Here is a 15,588-nt window from a genome sequence, read left to right as displayed (position 1 = left end):
TTATGCAATTGAAATGTTTGATATGGAAATTGTTTGTTAGGAGATGAAATGTAATTTTAGCTTCCAAATGAGAGAATTGGGTTTTCATAAGGAAAGTGCCCTGCTCGATCAGTGGCCCAACCCTGTGAAGAGACAGGGGTTATAAACGATGAAACACCTCCCTCCCCCTCTCCACTATATAAGCCTTTGACGAAAATATAACCAGTGGTTCCAGTACGGGAGGTCTGCAGCCTCTACGTTAGAAGGACACACATGTCAAGTACAGAACTAAGCCAACCTCGGCGTGAGCTCTGGTATGAACTGGTATGAACTTTGAGCTTTTTCACTACAGAAGTGCTACTTCCTAGCCGTTGAGTTAGCAGCAGCCGCTGTAGCGTGGGCTAGGAAAGGACGGACGACGGATCCAGTCTAACAGACGGACGAAGATACCACCACGTATCCAATTTACCACCAGAGACATTCTTGCGAGGACAGGAAGGTCTGTTGGCCAACCCGGCCAGCATCTACGACCAATCTACCGAAGCGCAGCTCAGAGTAAATATTTATTGCATTTTCCTTTTCCAAATGGGTGGTAATTTAGAATGCATAAGATAATGTATTTACGATAGCCTAGCTGCTGTTTCTGTGTTCCTAAATCTTCCCGCTCTTTCATTCAAGCCCAACCCCCTTTCCTTTGTGTAACCAGCTTTCATACAGGTTCCGTTCACCAGGGGTGCATTCTGTATGACATCATTGTATTCTGTGTATTTGTAATTCTGTGTGATTAGTTAGGTATTTAGTAAATAAATAATTAAACCCAATTTTGTATTGCTGATTCAACTTGTTAGCCAGGGTTCGTGAAGATAACCAAGAATTTACAACTTTCATTATGAGACTGAAAATAAGACAAGGGTTAATATTGACTACTATCGATGTAAAATATTACAAAGTATTTTAAGAGTTTATTCGGAAGATAACGGCTCTATAAACGTTCTTCCGTGGTGCCCCGACTTTCTAGTTAATTACATTTACATGATTAGCTTAATCAGGTAATATTAATTACAGAGAAATCATTTTATAAGTTAGCATGTCATATCACTTAATCCGGCATAGCCAAAGACACGACACTGTAGTATCCTCAACGGACAAAAAGGAGGCACAAGAGGCACCCCACACTCATTTTAGATCCCAAGTGGTCTTTATTTTCATACTGTATGCACTCACTCTCATCACTATCTCCTTTGCCATCTTATCAAGTATTTACTTGGAACTCCATCCACACACACACACACACACACACACACACTATAGCATCTTGCTTACATTTCTCACATTTTAGGCATCCAGCTGAGGCCTTGGATGGATCATGTTATTCTGAGATGGGCACAGGGGTATATGTACAGTCATTGTTAGTGTGGTGGCAAAGTAGTTGAACAGGAGAAGAGGATGTGGTTACTTGTGGAGGGAGAACATTGAGGTTGAGTGGGTTGAGCATCTGCAGTGAAACTGATTGGTTGCTCTGGCTCATCACATCTTGACTAAAAGATTTAGAAATGAGTTTGACATTGCCATAGTTCAACAGCTGAAGAGCCATCATTAACATACTCCCAGAGATAGCAATATATTCAGTATTCACTGAATGAAGTAGCCTACCCATCCCCATTTACAATTGTATTCATCAATTAAATAAATGATACTATAGCACATTCAATTACATTATTATTGTAGACTATAGACTACTGCTGTATCTACCTTGTATAATAACGTAATCATTGAATGAAATAGCGTACCATCGACATTTACAATTGAATGGATCAATTAGATAAATAATACTAGCAAGCACATACAGTTATACTGTTGTAGAATAGGCTACTACTGTATCCACACTATATTAGGTATACTGTTGTGATATTGTCAGGCATGATTTTAGGTCTTCGATCGAAGTTGCATGTTGTACCTCGTTTCCCTTCAGTGAAAAGTAGTTATTTCATTTAAAATTGAATTAATCCATTAAATAAATAATACTAGCACATCAAATTACGTTATTGTACAATTGCCATCTCCGCTATCGAGAAAGTAAATAATATTGCCTACGTGCTTTCGACAATACGTTATCAACAAAAAAGTATTATTTTCAAAGAAACCAAATTTGCCTTAACACTGTAGACCTAAATATTTCCTAACGACATCACAACTTAAATATATCCTACTTACTCCTCAATCGGATCAAGGACATCTTGGTAATTATTTTCATCGTCTCAAATAATAAACTCTGAAGTTTTTCGTACGATGTACCCAATGATTAATGAAAACTTGCTATGTCCTCATTGTGGTTTTACAGACGTGTTTAATAGATCTTATTTATACACTTTTGTAATATTTATGAAATGCATATTGTTATGTTTGGTAGCACTTATTTGTTTTTCCTTTGCCTCCAACCCCTTTCGATGTGTGGAACGGATGTGGGTGGGGCTAGGTCTGCATAAGGGTGCTAATTTCCAAAAAAAGCTCTGACGAAGGCTGTGAGGCCGATATGTAAGATTAATAAATATCAGTGATACTATCAAGAGCATTGTGCGGTTTCCTTTTTCCTTCATCGTCTCAAATAAGGAAACTATCTGGGGCAGACACTCAAATCGCTTCTGTCACAAGTAAAAAAATTAAATAAAATGAATGTCTGTGTCTCCGCCGAGCTCTCAAATACCGTGCCAGTCTCTCACTCTATGAACGTTCACTGCAATCCGGATTCCTTGGGACGTCCTTACCCTAAACCCTAAACTAACACTAATCTTAACCAATTTACATTTATTCTTTATGGAGGTGTGAACATCCCAAGGATCCCGAATAGCACGGACCCTCTGGGAAGGTCTATGAACTGCTCTATTCGACTGAAGGGACATCCCAAGGATCCCGATTGCAACTATGAACTCCTCTGAAAGCCATGGACACAACTCTTATTGGTTGTCTGATGTGGAACTGGTAACAACACAGTCTGTGATTGGCTAACAACATTTAGATCTGAATACAGCGAGATAAGATAACATGCCATGAGGTGCTGAGGGAAAGACAGATTATGTATGATCTTTTTTAGGCCATTAGCGATAACAGGAAATACACAAGCCGTCGGCTACACTATAGTTCAAGGTGGCTACGTCAGAATGTCTGCTTGCATGGGAAAAATTGTACATTTCAAACATTTATGGTTGAGATTGAATTAATATAAACTATGCACATTGACTTTCATTAACATGCGATGCAGGCGTCACGCAGACATTAGTAAGGCGTTGGTATCATGTCATGTAAGTCAGACGCGTAACGCAGGAGTCACGCAGACGTTAGTAAGGCGTTGGTATCATGTCATGTAAGTCAGACGCGTAACGCACGAGTCACGCAGACGTTAGTGAGGCATTGGTATCATGACATGTCAGGTGGTACGGCTGCCTAGGCTTATATATGTCCCTTATGACCCCCCATAGAACTCTGTAGGGCGCTTGCCATCCTCCTGTCTCTCTCTCTCACCAGTTACGAGTAAATTTGAAGGAAGGGATCTAGCCTCTAAATTTTAATTTCTCTCTTTAAAATCCTTGATTTCCTTTTTCATTTGGAAAACATTCCTTTCCAGTGTGGTGATCGACACAGAGTAGCCATTCGCCGCGGTCTCCAGGCTGGTCATGCGGATGTCCAGTGCCTTGTTGTTGGATCTAGTCTGTTCGGGGGCAGTTTTCAGCTCCTCTCTCAGCTGGCTAACCTAGTTTCGTAGCTCTGCCGACTGCATATCCATCCATTTTGTCAATTAATTCCTGGTTCATTTCAGTTAATGCCTGTAGAACAGCTTCTTGTCCAGTCGCCTCGGCTGTGCATTGTTCAGTTGTTGGAGTAGCTTCATGGTCCTTGGCTAGTCTCGCTGGTCTGTTAGAATTAGCCCTAGGCTGATTCTTGCGGTTGGTGCCTGACATTAAGCCTTAAAATGTAGTCTCAGGTTGTAGAGTGGTATTTTGATCAAAATTAAAATTGTATTTGATTTTACTAGGCAAGTCAGTTACGAACAAATTCTTATTTACAACGATCCTGGACGACGCTGGGCCATTTGTGCTCCACCCTTTGCGACTTCCAAACACGGCCAGTTGAGATACAGCCTGGAATTAAACCAGGGTCTGTAGTAACGCCTCTAGCACTGAGATGTAGTGCCTTAGCTGCGCCACTCGGGAGCCCCGAAACACAATCTGCCCAAATATTTAAATGTTCTGTTGAGGAGCTCAGAAAAGTACATCCTCACATGGCGCCGCTCCCTAGTCGTCCCTCCGGGAATTTGGGGATTAACAACATTTTTGTTATTGTATATGATGATGACGGTGGTACTGTATCCCGCCCTCCCGCCTTCATTTCCCACAATGGACTTTTTTTTCTTCCGTTCACTACCCGTACAGTAGGTGGCGGTAATACGCCAATAGGTGTAGTCTGACATTAAACCTTAAAGAAGAAGAAGACAACAACGTAGCCGAACTGTACTGTTGTTGCCGACCACATTTCATGTCTTACAAAGAAACAATAGCTTCCACAATGGATCGGGTAAGTCTGGTTTTAACAGTATATGCCTGCTGTGCTGTATAAAATGTCTAGGCCTAGTTTTCATCATCTTTGAACCTCCACATTCCTGTTTTCGGTTAAATGTCGTTACAAAAAAAAAACAAGACGGTAAAACTTGTTGGGATTTTTTTTAACTTCAATAAATTAGCCTACTACTATATCATGTTTAGGAATCTGTGGCTATAACCTAATTATCTCTCCTTCCTCACAAAGTGTGCACATGTTAACATTCCTTCACTGATTTCGAACACATTATCCATTATTTGACCAGATGCTCAAGTGGCCGCTCTAACAAAGAAAAATATAAAAGAAAAATGTAAGGCAATCGTGAATAGTCAAGATCACGTGGGACCATAATATGCAATGAGAGGGCCGATGTGCGTGTTTCCACTAGTTTCCACAGCCACAGAGTCCAATGTCTATATCGTGTTTTTATTTATTTAGGGTTAGGCATAAAGTTAGAAGTTGTGCAGCGGGTGGCGCAGTCTAAGTCACTGCTTGTCAGTGCTAGAGGCGTCACTACAGACACCCTGGTTCGAATCCCATAGGGCGGCGCACAATCGGCCCAGCATCATCCGGGTTTGGCCGGTGTAGGCCGTCATTGTAAATAAGAATTTGTTCTTAACTGACATGCCTAGTCAAATAAAGGTTAAATAAAAAAGTAGTATGGTTTGGGTTAAATTCACATTTTAATAAGATCAATTGTAGAATTGGGCGTGGTTTATGACTTCTATGACTAGTGACGACCAGGCACTACTCCCATATAAAGTGTTCTACTTTTATCAATACACTCCTAACAACCTAATCGTTACGAAATGTATATTCGATCAAATAAGTCAGAAACCAGATTCTGGGCCCAGTTATCCCTCTCGCTTCGCTTCTAAATTGCTGTTTGATAGGAAATGACTGTTATGAGATATATGGTGGAAACTAGCCCAAGCCTCCACCAATCTAATGCTCTTAGATTTGTGGGTTGTAGGGAACGATTGAACATTTCAAGGAAAAAGAGATTTAAGGGATGCACTCAAATCAATCAGAGGTTTAAATTAATACAGAGGACTAAATTAATACAATATTTGGTTTAATTATACACCTTTTAATACTTCTTGTGTCCAACAGGACAAAGCTAGCCCCTCCACCCTACCGGAGTCCCTATGTCAAACGCCTCCCAGTTCCGCTTTACTGCTAGGTCTGGTCGACTGCAGGAAAACACCGGGGCAGAGTGGAACTGAGAGAGGAGAAGATAAGGAAGATGAAGATTTGTTTTCATTAAGTAAGAACCATGTTGTGTAGATTAGACTACAGTCTGCTTCTGTAACAATAGCGGATGTGCGTAAAGATGGCGGCCCGCATGTACTTACCCCAAATTCCTTGTTTTGTTGAGTTCACTGTATTCTACGTTGCTCTTTTTTTACTGTTTTTTTGGTATGGTCATTAGCGCAGCAAACATGATCCCAATTTTTGCTTCAAGACGGCGGCGATTTGAAAAACCCCAAAAGTATATTGTGCTGATATATTGTAACATTGAACCATGTCGCACACCGTAGTTTCAAAACTCAGTGGATAGTGCTAAAACAATGACGTCATATCAGAATTCTGCCATCTCTATGCACTTTAGTCATTCATTGATTAATGATATATTGATGAAAATATCTGGGTAGTTCAACCCATTTTTAAAAGTAACTTAAAATTAGGTGAAATATATATATTTATTTATTTAACATTCTGTCATAAAGAGAACATGTTCAATTTCATGAAAATGATGTTTTCCCATCTCAAGACATTGAATAGAAATATAACTATACTAAGTGCCTATGTGCCACATAAAGTAACAGGGTTGACAGTAACAGGGGACTTCTTAGGTAAAATAGTATTTTAAATCAGCCATCGATTCACTTGTGACGGTAAATCATCCATCAAATCACTTGTGACGGGGAATGGAAGCTTGTTTTTTGCAACAGTTAGTGTCAATTTAATGCAATCCAGAAAATGGAATTGTTCAAAGATTACTAGTATGTTTATGTATGGGTAAATGGGTTGACTTGCTCAGTTTTCCACCACAAAACAGCTTAAGTTGACAATCGAAGTAACGCTGTTAAAAACACCTGTTTTTCTGAGCAATATTTCAAATTATTAAGACACGTAAAGGCCTTCATCAGATTCAAAGAGGGATATTTAATCTGCATATGTTCTAGCACGAGCAGCGCAAGTTTCCTTCATTTGTGTGAAAAAATTCAATATGCTTCTCAAAAATAACATGTTTGCTGTGGTCGTACATTTATTTAGATTGGCAATTTTCAGCATTTATTAAAGTCCCATCAGGTAGCCTGATTTCAGATGTCCATGCTATTCAATATCTTTGTTTCACAGGGGACAGCCCTAACTGTTGCTCTCTCAGTGGGAGGGGCTTATCATCTGCGGAGCCTCGACAACATCATGATGCTGACAAGAAAGAGAAGAGTCTCTCCAGATCAGAACACCTCAAGAAACACCAGCAGGGACATACAGGGAAGAAACCACAGCACTGCTGCTTTGACTGTGGGAAGAGTTCTGCTAAACAGAGGGAATTGGTCATTTACAAGCGGATTCACACTGGGAGAAAAACATACCACTGCTCTCAGTGTGGGAAGAGTTTTGCAGCATCTAAAACCTTACAATCTCAGAGAATTCATACAGGGGAGAGGCCTTACCCTTGCTTTGATTGTGGGAAGAGCTTCAGTCAATCAGGAACCCTGAATACACACATACGCATACACACAGGAGAGAAGCCTTATAGCTGTGATCAGTGTGGGAAGAGCTTTGCTCTATCCGGAAACCTGAGTACGCACCAGCGTGTACACACAGGAGAGAAGCCTTATAGCTGTCATCAGTGTGGGAAAAGCTTCAATCAATCAGGAAACCTGACCACGCACCAGCGTGTACACACAGGAGAGAAGCCTTATAGCTGTGATCAGTGTGGGAAGATCTTTGCTCTGTCCGGAAACCTAACTAGACACCAGCGCATACACACAGGAGAGAAGCCTTATAGCTGTGATCAGTGTGGGAAGAGTTTCAATCAATCAGGAGAACTGACTAGACACCAACGCATACACACAGGAGAGATGCCTTATAGCTGTGATCAGTGTTGGAAGAGCTTTGCTCTGTCTGAAGACCTGACTAGACACCAGTGCATACACACAGGAGAGAAGCCTTATAGCTGTGACCAGTGTGAGAAGAGCTTCATGGATTCAGGAAGTCTGACAAGACACCAGCGCATACACACAGGCGAGAAGCCTTATAGCTGTGATCAGTGTGGTAAGAGCTTCATGGATTCAGGAAGTCTGACTAGACACCAGCGAATACACACAGGAGCGAAGCCTTATAGCTGTGATCAATGTGGGAAGAGTTTTGCTCAATATTCCACTCTGACTGCACACCAACGCATACACACAGGAGAGAAGCCTTATGTCTGTGATCAATGTGGGAAGAGCTTCAATCGTTCAGGAGCCCTGACTACACACCAACGCATACACACAGGAGAGAAGCCTTATAGCTGTGATCAGTGTGGGAAGAGCTTCAATCATTCAGGAGCCCTGACTAGACACCAGCTCACACACACTGGAGAAAAACCTTACTCCTGTCTATGTGGAAAGAGCTTTGCTCGTTCAGGGTCACTGAAACAACACCAGAAAGCATCTCCCTCCGGCACCGGTTACAGATCTCTGAAGACAGTTTCAATAGAAAATATCTTGTAATGAGTCATCCATCTCCCATTCTCTAACAGTTTACTAAGTCTTAATACCATGGTAACCCGTGTAGGATAATATGCAGCTCTGGATCCATATGTTTCGAGCTTCTTGAAGTATGAGTGCTGTGTGTGCGGGGGTGTTCAGAACTCTATCTTATTTCATTAACTCCTATTATCCATTAAATAATTGTGTAATGTAGAATAATGTTTCAACAATACAAGGTGTGTATTCAATTGATCAATAAATTAAATCCATTATCTGCTTAACAACATCTCCTTCTCACTATGAACCAGAGGCCTCTTCTAGAATAAGTTTGCCCCAAAAAGATCTAGACATATTTATTGTAAAACCCTTTACCAGTGTCATGACGTTGCCCTCTCTCTGGGAACAGGGAGCACAGTTGACCCCCTCCCCCTTGCACCATCCCCCTACCTACCTCTCCCTACCCAGGCCCTGTCAAGGCGGTCGTAAAATTCTAAAGGAGAATGTCCTGCCGCCTGGCCCAGTTGAGACACAGAGGGGTTTCATAGAGAGACAAAGGAAATTCTTCCAACTCACAGAATTGGAGAACCGAACGACATTGTATGTTCTGGAGAAGGTATAAAAGATCGGTGAAGAATCCAGTTACGAACTGGTCCGCTTGGCACAATTTTGTGATACCCATTGGAGACAATAGTACCATATTACCATACTAAGGTTTATATAATAGCCTCAGCTATGGGACTTGCATCTAAATGGTTGTATAAAATGTATTAATAAGGATAAAGCTATTTGGAATGCGTTGAAATGCTATGTACTGATGTTAATGTGATAGAATGTATTTCTGTTCAAAGCTTAAATCAGTCATCGGCACGCCCCCCAGGGACACAGACAGGACCAGGCGTCATGTGACAAGCCTGTTCTATGTTCACTTATAAAACCCCCACCCTGATTTTCTTTCATCAGACCAGGCCTCCCCTCCATTACGAGTTGGCCAATAGGTTTGACCATCCAATTCCTCTACTGAAAGTTAACTACACCCCGTGGTTAACTTTTAGACTATCGATATCGACAGAATAAGAACAAGTCTTTGATATTAATTATTAGTCTGCAGCTAAGTACTCGATATCATTGAACGCGAAGACCGACGAAACATCCATTCTATAACGACATTAATGAATGTCGCTTTGAAAGATCCATTCTAACGAAGAGAGAGAACTCTCCAACAGAACGACCTTTCCAACGAAGATCGACGACACACTGAGCGTAAATATATATATATATATATATTGATTGCAATTGTTTCCGAATGAGTGAGCGTTCATGTGCAAAGGTTTAGCATATCAATTGTTAATATTTATCAACTTTGTGTGCCTTCTCCGCTGCCCCCACCCCCCTTGTTTGTTTAACAGGCCGCAATGCCTGTTTAGCCCACTAGGGCACATTACTCCACCAATGCTTTGTAACGATAACCATTTGTTTGTATACTTTCTGTGAATTACTTAGTTTAGTAAATAAATGATTTTAAGACAATTGATGTATGGATGACTTTTAGTAAAGGCTGGATTCGTGCAGATACAACAATTTACGACGTTTGGAATGAGACTGGACGCGAGGTAAAATACACCATTTAAGCCAGAAGATAATCGATCAGATACTATAATATCTGAAAGTTATATTAGGAAAATTATAACTTTGTAATTTGAATATTTTCCTTGGTGCCCCGACCTCCTAGTTAATTACAGTTACACGATTAATCAGTTAATCATGTAATAATAATAATAATTACAGAGTTATTTGATAAACATGTCTTCAGTTTAATGATGCCAAAGACACGACAACGGGGAGAGGGTTGACTTCCTCAGTTTCCCACCACAAAACAGCAGTAAATTGATAAAAACAGTAGAACCAGCTCACCTGCTTTTACTCTGTGATTTCACTATTAGATGTTCAATGTTTATTTTTCAAAGAATAATTAAGGAACAGTTTCATCATATTAAAACAAGAGTTCAGTTCATGTATTTAACCTTTATTTAACTAGGCAAGTCGGTTAAGAACAAATACTTATTTACCATGATGGGTTAGGAACAGTGGGTTAACTGCCTTGTTCAGGGGCAGAACCACAGATGTTTTCCTTGTCAGCTCGGGGATTAGAGCTAGCAACCTTTCGGTTACTGGCCCAACACTAACCACTAGGCTACCTGCCGCCCCAAACAGGGTAGACTTTAAAATGAGGGACAGATGTAAATTAATCACTTGAAATAAATCATGTTCAGAAATGACTGTCAAAGTAACCAAATAACTAGGGCTTTACATGTTCACTAATCATTTCCTATTAAACTGATTATGGCAGTAGACTGCGTATGGCATTAGTCATGTAAACATCTTACTCTGCTGATCTTAATTGGTGTGAGGTAATAACCGAAGTAAGCATACGCCTTTAAAATCACCTGTTTTTCTGAGCAATCTTTAGAATGATTAGGACATGTAAACACTTAAATCAGAGTTATAGAGGTGTATTTAATCTGTGCATGTGCTAACACAAGCAGCGCACCCTAACTTCTTTTGACCGAGTCCAGTGAGTTCAGGAAAAACTGAAAATTTGCAGCTTAGAAATAGTTTTCACATACACATTTTATTTGTCCGAACTCAGAATCAAATATGCTTAAAAACAACATTGTCGCTGTTGTAGAACGTTTATTTTGAAAGCCAATTTTATGCATTTATCAAAGTCCCGTCAGGAAGCCTGATTTGTCAACGTTTAATTCCAACTCCTATACTAATTGACTTCACAATAGTCATATTATTCTGTGCTTGTAACCGTACTCAAAGATGGTAAAACTTGGAGTAATTGTTGTATTAAAATCTTTCTAGAAGTTGAACAGGGTTGACGGAGGGACCTGTCAAAATGCTGAATTGTGTCACTTTAACAAGTCTTTATTCATATTAAAAATTGGATTCATCTAATTCTCCATGTGTTATGTATTAAAGGGTACTTTATTTAATGTAACATTGATTTAAAATGGAATATTGGGGTACAGTTATTACTTGAAAAATATCAAAGGGACGCAAAGGGCATTCATTTCATGGGAAGACCCATATTTTCAAAACATAATTATTCAATGTCTTTGTTTCACAGGGGACAGCCCTAATCATTGCTCTCTCAGTGGGAGGGGCTTATCATCTGGGGAGCCTCAACAGCATTATGATGCTGACAAGAAAGAGAAGAGTCTCTCCAGATCAGAACACCTCAAGTAACACCAGCAGAAACGTATAGGGAAGAACCCTCACCACTGCTGTTCTGACTGTGGGAAGAGTTTTGCTAAACAAGACTTGACTATTCATGAGCAAATTCACACCGGAGAGAAACCGTTCCACTGCTCTCAGTGTGGGAAGAGTTTAGCTGCATCTAAAACCTTAATATCTCATCAGAGAATGAATACAGGGGAGAGGCCTTACCCCTGCTTTGATTGTGGGAAATGCTTCCAACAATCAGGAGCCCAGACTAAACATACACACAGGAGATAAATCTTATTGCTGTGATCAGTGTGGGAAGAGCTTCAATCAATCAGGAGACCTGATTAGACACCAACGCATACACACAGGAGAGAGGCCTCATAGCTGTGATCAGTGTGGGAAGAGCTTCAATAATTCAGGACACCTGACTATACACCAACGCATACACACAGGAAATAAGCCTTATAGCTGTGATCAGTGTGGGAAGAGCTTCAGTCGATCAGGAGACCAGACTACACACCAACTCATACACACAGGAGAGAAGCCTTATAGCTGTGATCATTGTGGGAAGATCTTCAGTCGAACAGGAGACCAGACTACACACCAACTCATACACACAGGAGAAAAGCCTTATAGCTATGATCATTGTGGGAAGAGCTTCAGTCGAAAAGGAGACCTGACTACACACCAACTCATACACACAGGAGAGAAGCCTTATAGCTGTGATCAGTGTGGAAAGAGTTTTTTGTTCGAGATTCCAATCTGATTGCACACCAACGCATACACACAGGAGCGAAGCCTTATAGCTGTGATCAGTGTGGGAAGAGCTTCAATCACTCAGGATCCCTGACTGCACACCAACGCATACACACAGGAAATAAGCCTTATAGCTGTGATCATTGTGGGAAGAGCTTCAATCATTCAGGAGACCTGACTAGACACCAACCCATACACACAGGAGAGAAGCCTTATAGATGTGATCAGTGTGGGAAGAGCTTCAGTCGATCAGGAAACCTGACTACACACCAACGCATACACACAGGAGAGAAGCCTTATAGCTGTGATCATTGTGGGAAGAGCTTCAGTCATTCAGGAGACCTGACTACACACCAACGCATACACACAGGAGAGAAGCCTTATAGCTGTGATCAGTGTGGAAAGAGCTTTGTTCATTCAGGGTCTCTGAAAAAACACCAGAAAGCACAAACATGTCGTCTGTCATCTCCTAACCCTCTGGCACCGGTTCCAGATCGCTAAATAAAGTTTCAATAGAAAACATATTGTAAAGAGTCATATCTCCCATTCTCTAACAGTTTACTAAGTCTGATTACCATGGTAACCTGTGTAGCATAATATGCAGCTCTGGATCCACATGTATCAAGCGTCTTGGAGTAGGAGTGCTGTGTGTGTTGGGGTGGGCGTGTTCAGAGCTGTATCTTATTTTATTAACCCCTATTTTTTATTAAATAATGGAGAATAATGTTTCTCCAATAGTAGGTATATATTCATGTGTGGGGGAAATGTTATCTGAAGGGAAAGCCTTGAATTGTACTGCTTGTCTCATACATCATTGGTTCCTGTAGGTGCTGGGTAGAGATATAAGGGGGAGACGGTCATGACACCCTCAGACATTTTGACAGAACGTCCAGAATATGTTCTATAAGTTACATGCAGGAACCAAATGTTAATGATGAATAATGTAAATCATGCAAATATAACTTGTCTGTGTAAGCAGTATATAAGAGAACTAACGGGACTGCCCCGAAAGAACTCCTGACCGACGTGTTCTGTAGTGCATTAAGTTTGTTGCAACCTCTCCTGCTTGCTGATAATAAAGAATAATATATTTCAGTTTGACTTTGAGTCCCTGGTGGTAATTTCCATGACATGTATCCAATACATCAAAAAATGAAATCCAATATCTTAAGTGAAGGAGATGTGTCGCACTGCATGATGGTGGTCACACCAGATACTGACAACCTTAAGGTATCTGTGACCAACAGATGCATATCTGTATTCCCAGTCATGTGAAATCCATAGATTAGGGCCAAATTCATTTATTTAAATTTACTGATTTCTTTTGTATGAACTGTAACTCAGTAAAACCTTAGAAATGATTGCGTTTATATTTTTGTTGAGTGCAATAATAATCAAAGAAACTTATTTAATAAATTAATGGGCCTGTACAGAACACCTGTACTGTTTTAGGTGTTCTGGGTAAGAACTGTTTCAATGTAACTTACACCCAACAGAGTATCTGTGCTATGAAGGGCTCAACAGTGGAACTGCCCTGCACATATCAACATCCAAGTTATCATGTTGTCTCAGAACCAAACTGGTATCTCCAAGAGAGATGTAATGAGGTGCCTAAAATCCTGAGCTCGGTGCCAGAGTATGCAAGTCGTGCTGAGTACCTTGGGAGTAAAGAGAAAGACTGCACCCTGAGAACACAGACCTGAGAGTGATTCAGCTGAGTACAAGTTCAGATTTAAAACACAGTATGCAGAATGGGGGTACAGCTTCCCTGGAACAACTGACTGTCGCAGGTAATATATAATATCTAATTCTACTAATTCATTAGAATCATTCAGACCTGCAGGTGAATGTGTCTTCCTCCACAGAGGAAAAGAAGAGAACACTGACCTGTAGCACCACCTGTCTTCTGACTGACAACCCCAACACCACCTACATCTGGTACAAGAACGGACAACATCTCCATGACCCCACTCCCCAACAATACTCCTATAATACTCTAGTGGTCTGGCGTTACTCTGCAGACAGTTACTCCTGTGCTGTAAAAGACCATGAGGATTTTCTCACAGACAAATCTGTAGAAATGATAGTAGAAATGATGCAGTATAATATAAAAGGTAGAAAATGGCTGATGGTATGTTATCTTGTTATACTGTTTTAGAATTATAATTTTTGAAATTAATTTTAGAATAAGGCTGTAACGTAACAAAATGTAGAAAAAGTCAAGGATTCTGAATACTTTCCGAATACAATATATGTGTCTATATTTTTTATTCATGTTAAATGCACCAGTCCAATACATCTAAAACACTTGAAAATAGTTTCATTATCGTCTGAGGAATTGATCAGATACATTTTGTTTTAGGTGATCATGGTCAGAGCTGTTTGAATGTGACTTACACCAAGAGGAGTATATGTGCCTTGAAGGGGTCAACAGTGGACCTTACCTGCACGTATAGACATCCCAGCTGGCATAACGTCACAGAAGTATCCTGGTTCAACAAATGGGAGTCTGGAGTTACTACAGATCTAAGCCAGGACACAGAGTATGCAGGTCATGTGAAGTACCATCAGTGTTATAGTCATGAGAATAAAACAGGTTCAAAACAATCGACAGAGAAACACGTTACTTACAGTGCTACAGCACCTACAGGAACCAATGATGTATGAGACAAGCAGTACAATTCAAGTGCTACACATCTGTTATGATAAGTTATTTTTCCTGCTTAATTAGATCAGGTGTAGTTATTCACCAGTTATAAAGTGTGTTTGTTATCTATCTTTATGTTTCTATGACTGCAGGGAGGGAGACGCAGCAACTGGCTTGAGAACAGCAGGAATAGATACATAGGCCTGTGGTTTACACACATCTCTCAGCAACTGTGTAACAAACTGCTTCAGAGTGATTTTTTTCATTTATTTAACCTTTATTTAACTAGGCAAGTAAATGTCGGCCTACCAAAAGGCGAAAGGCCTTGTACGACAAAACACACATCACGGCAAGAGTGACAACACTACATAAAGAGAGACCTAAGACAACAACATAGCAAGGCAGCAACACATGACAACACAGCATGGGTAGCAACACAACATGACAACAACATGGTAGCAACACAACATGGCAGCGGTACAAAACATGGTACAAACATTATTGGGCACAGACAAAAGCACAAAGGGCAAGAAGGTAGCGACAACAATACATCTCGTGATGCTTCTCCATGGTTGTTATTCACACTGAACTCAGCAACTACGGTAACAAAGTGTTGACAAACTGTCTGTGTGAGCTAATAGGTTTGTGCCAAATTAATATCCTTTTGATGTGTGA

The 15,588-nt window shown here is 40.5% G+C and overlaps 2 protein-coding genes and 1 pseudogene across 2 annotated transcripts in view; 2 read left to right on the top strand and 1 right to left on the bottom strand.

Annotated features, from left to right (window-relative positions):
- The window catches only part of LOC106590913 (zinc finger protein 883), a 70,962-nt gene extending 61,839 nt beyond the window's left edge, over positions 1-9,123 (top strand). The window contains exons 4-5 of the mRNA XM_045708674.1: positions 658-677; positions 7,017-9,123. Of these exons, the coding sequence (XP_045564630.1) occupies positions 658-677; positions 7,017-8,300 (1,304 nt within the window). The 3' untranslated portion in view covers positions 8,301-9,123. The remainder of the gene's footprint in view (positions 1-657; positions 678-7,016) is intronic.
- LOC106591322 (zinc finger protein 271) overlaps positions 1-15,588 on the bottom strand; it is a 518,091-nt gene that overhangs the window by 161,984 nt on the left and 340,519 nt on the right. The window lies entirely within an intron of this gene.
- Positions 11,532-13,367, top strand: LOC106590902 (zinc finger protein 271-like; annotated as a pseudogene).

The sequence above is a fragment of the Salmo salar genome, chromosome ssa02 (genome assembly GCF_905237065.1).
Source record: "Salmo salar chromosome ssa02, Ssal_v3.1, whole genome shotgun sequence".
NCBI lineage: Eukaryota > Metazoa > Chordata > Actinopteri > Salmoniformes > Salmonidae > Salmo > Salmo salar.
The sequence above is the reverse complement of the archived record's forward strand: the minus strand, read 5'-3'. Positions and strand labels throughout refer to the sequence as shown.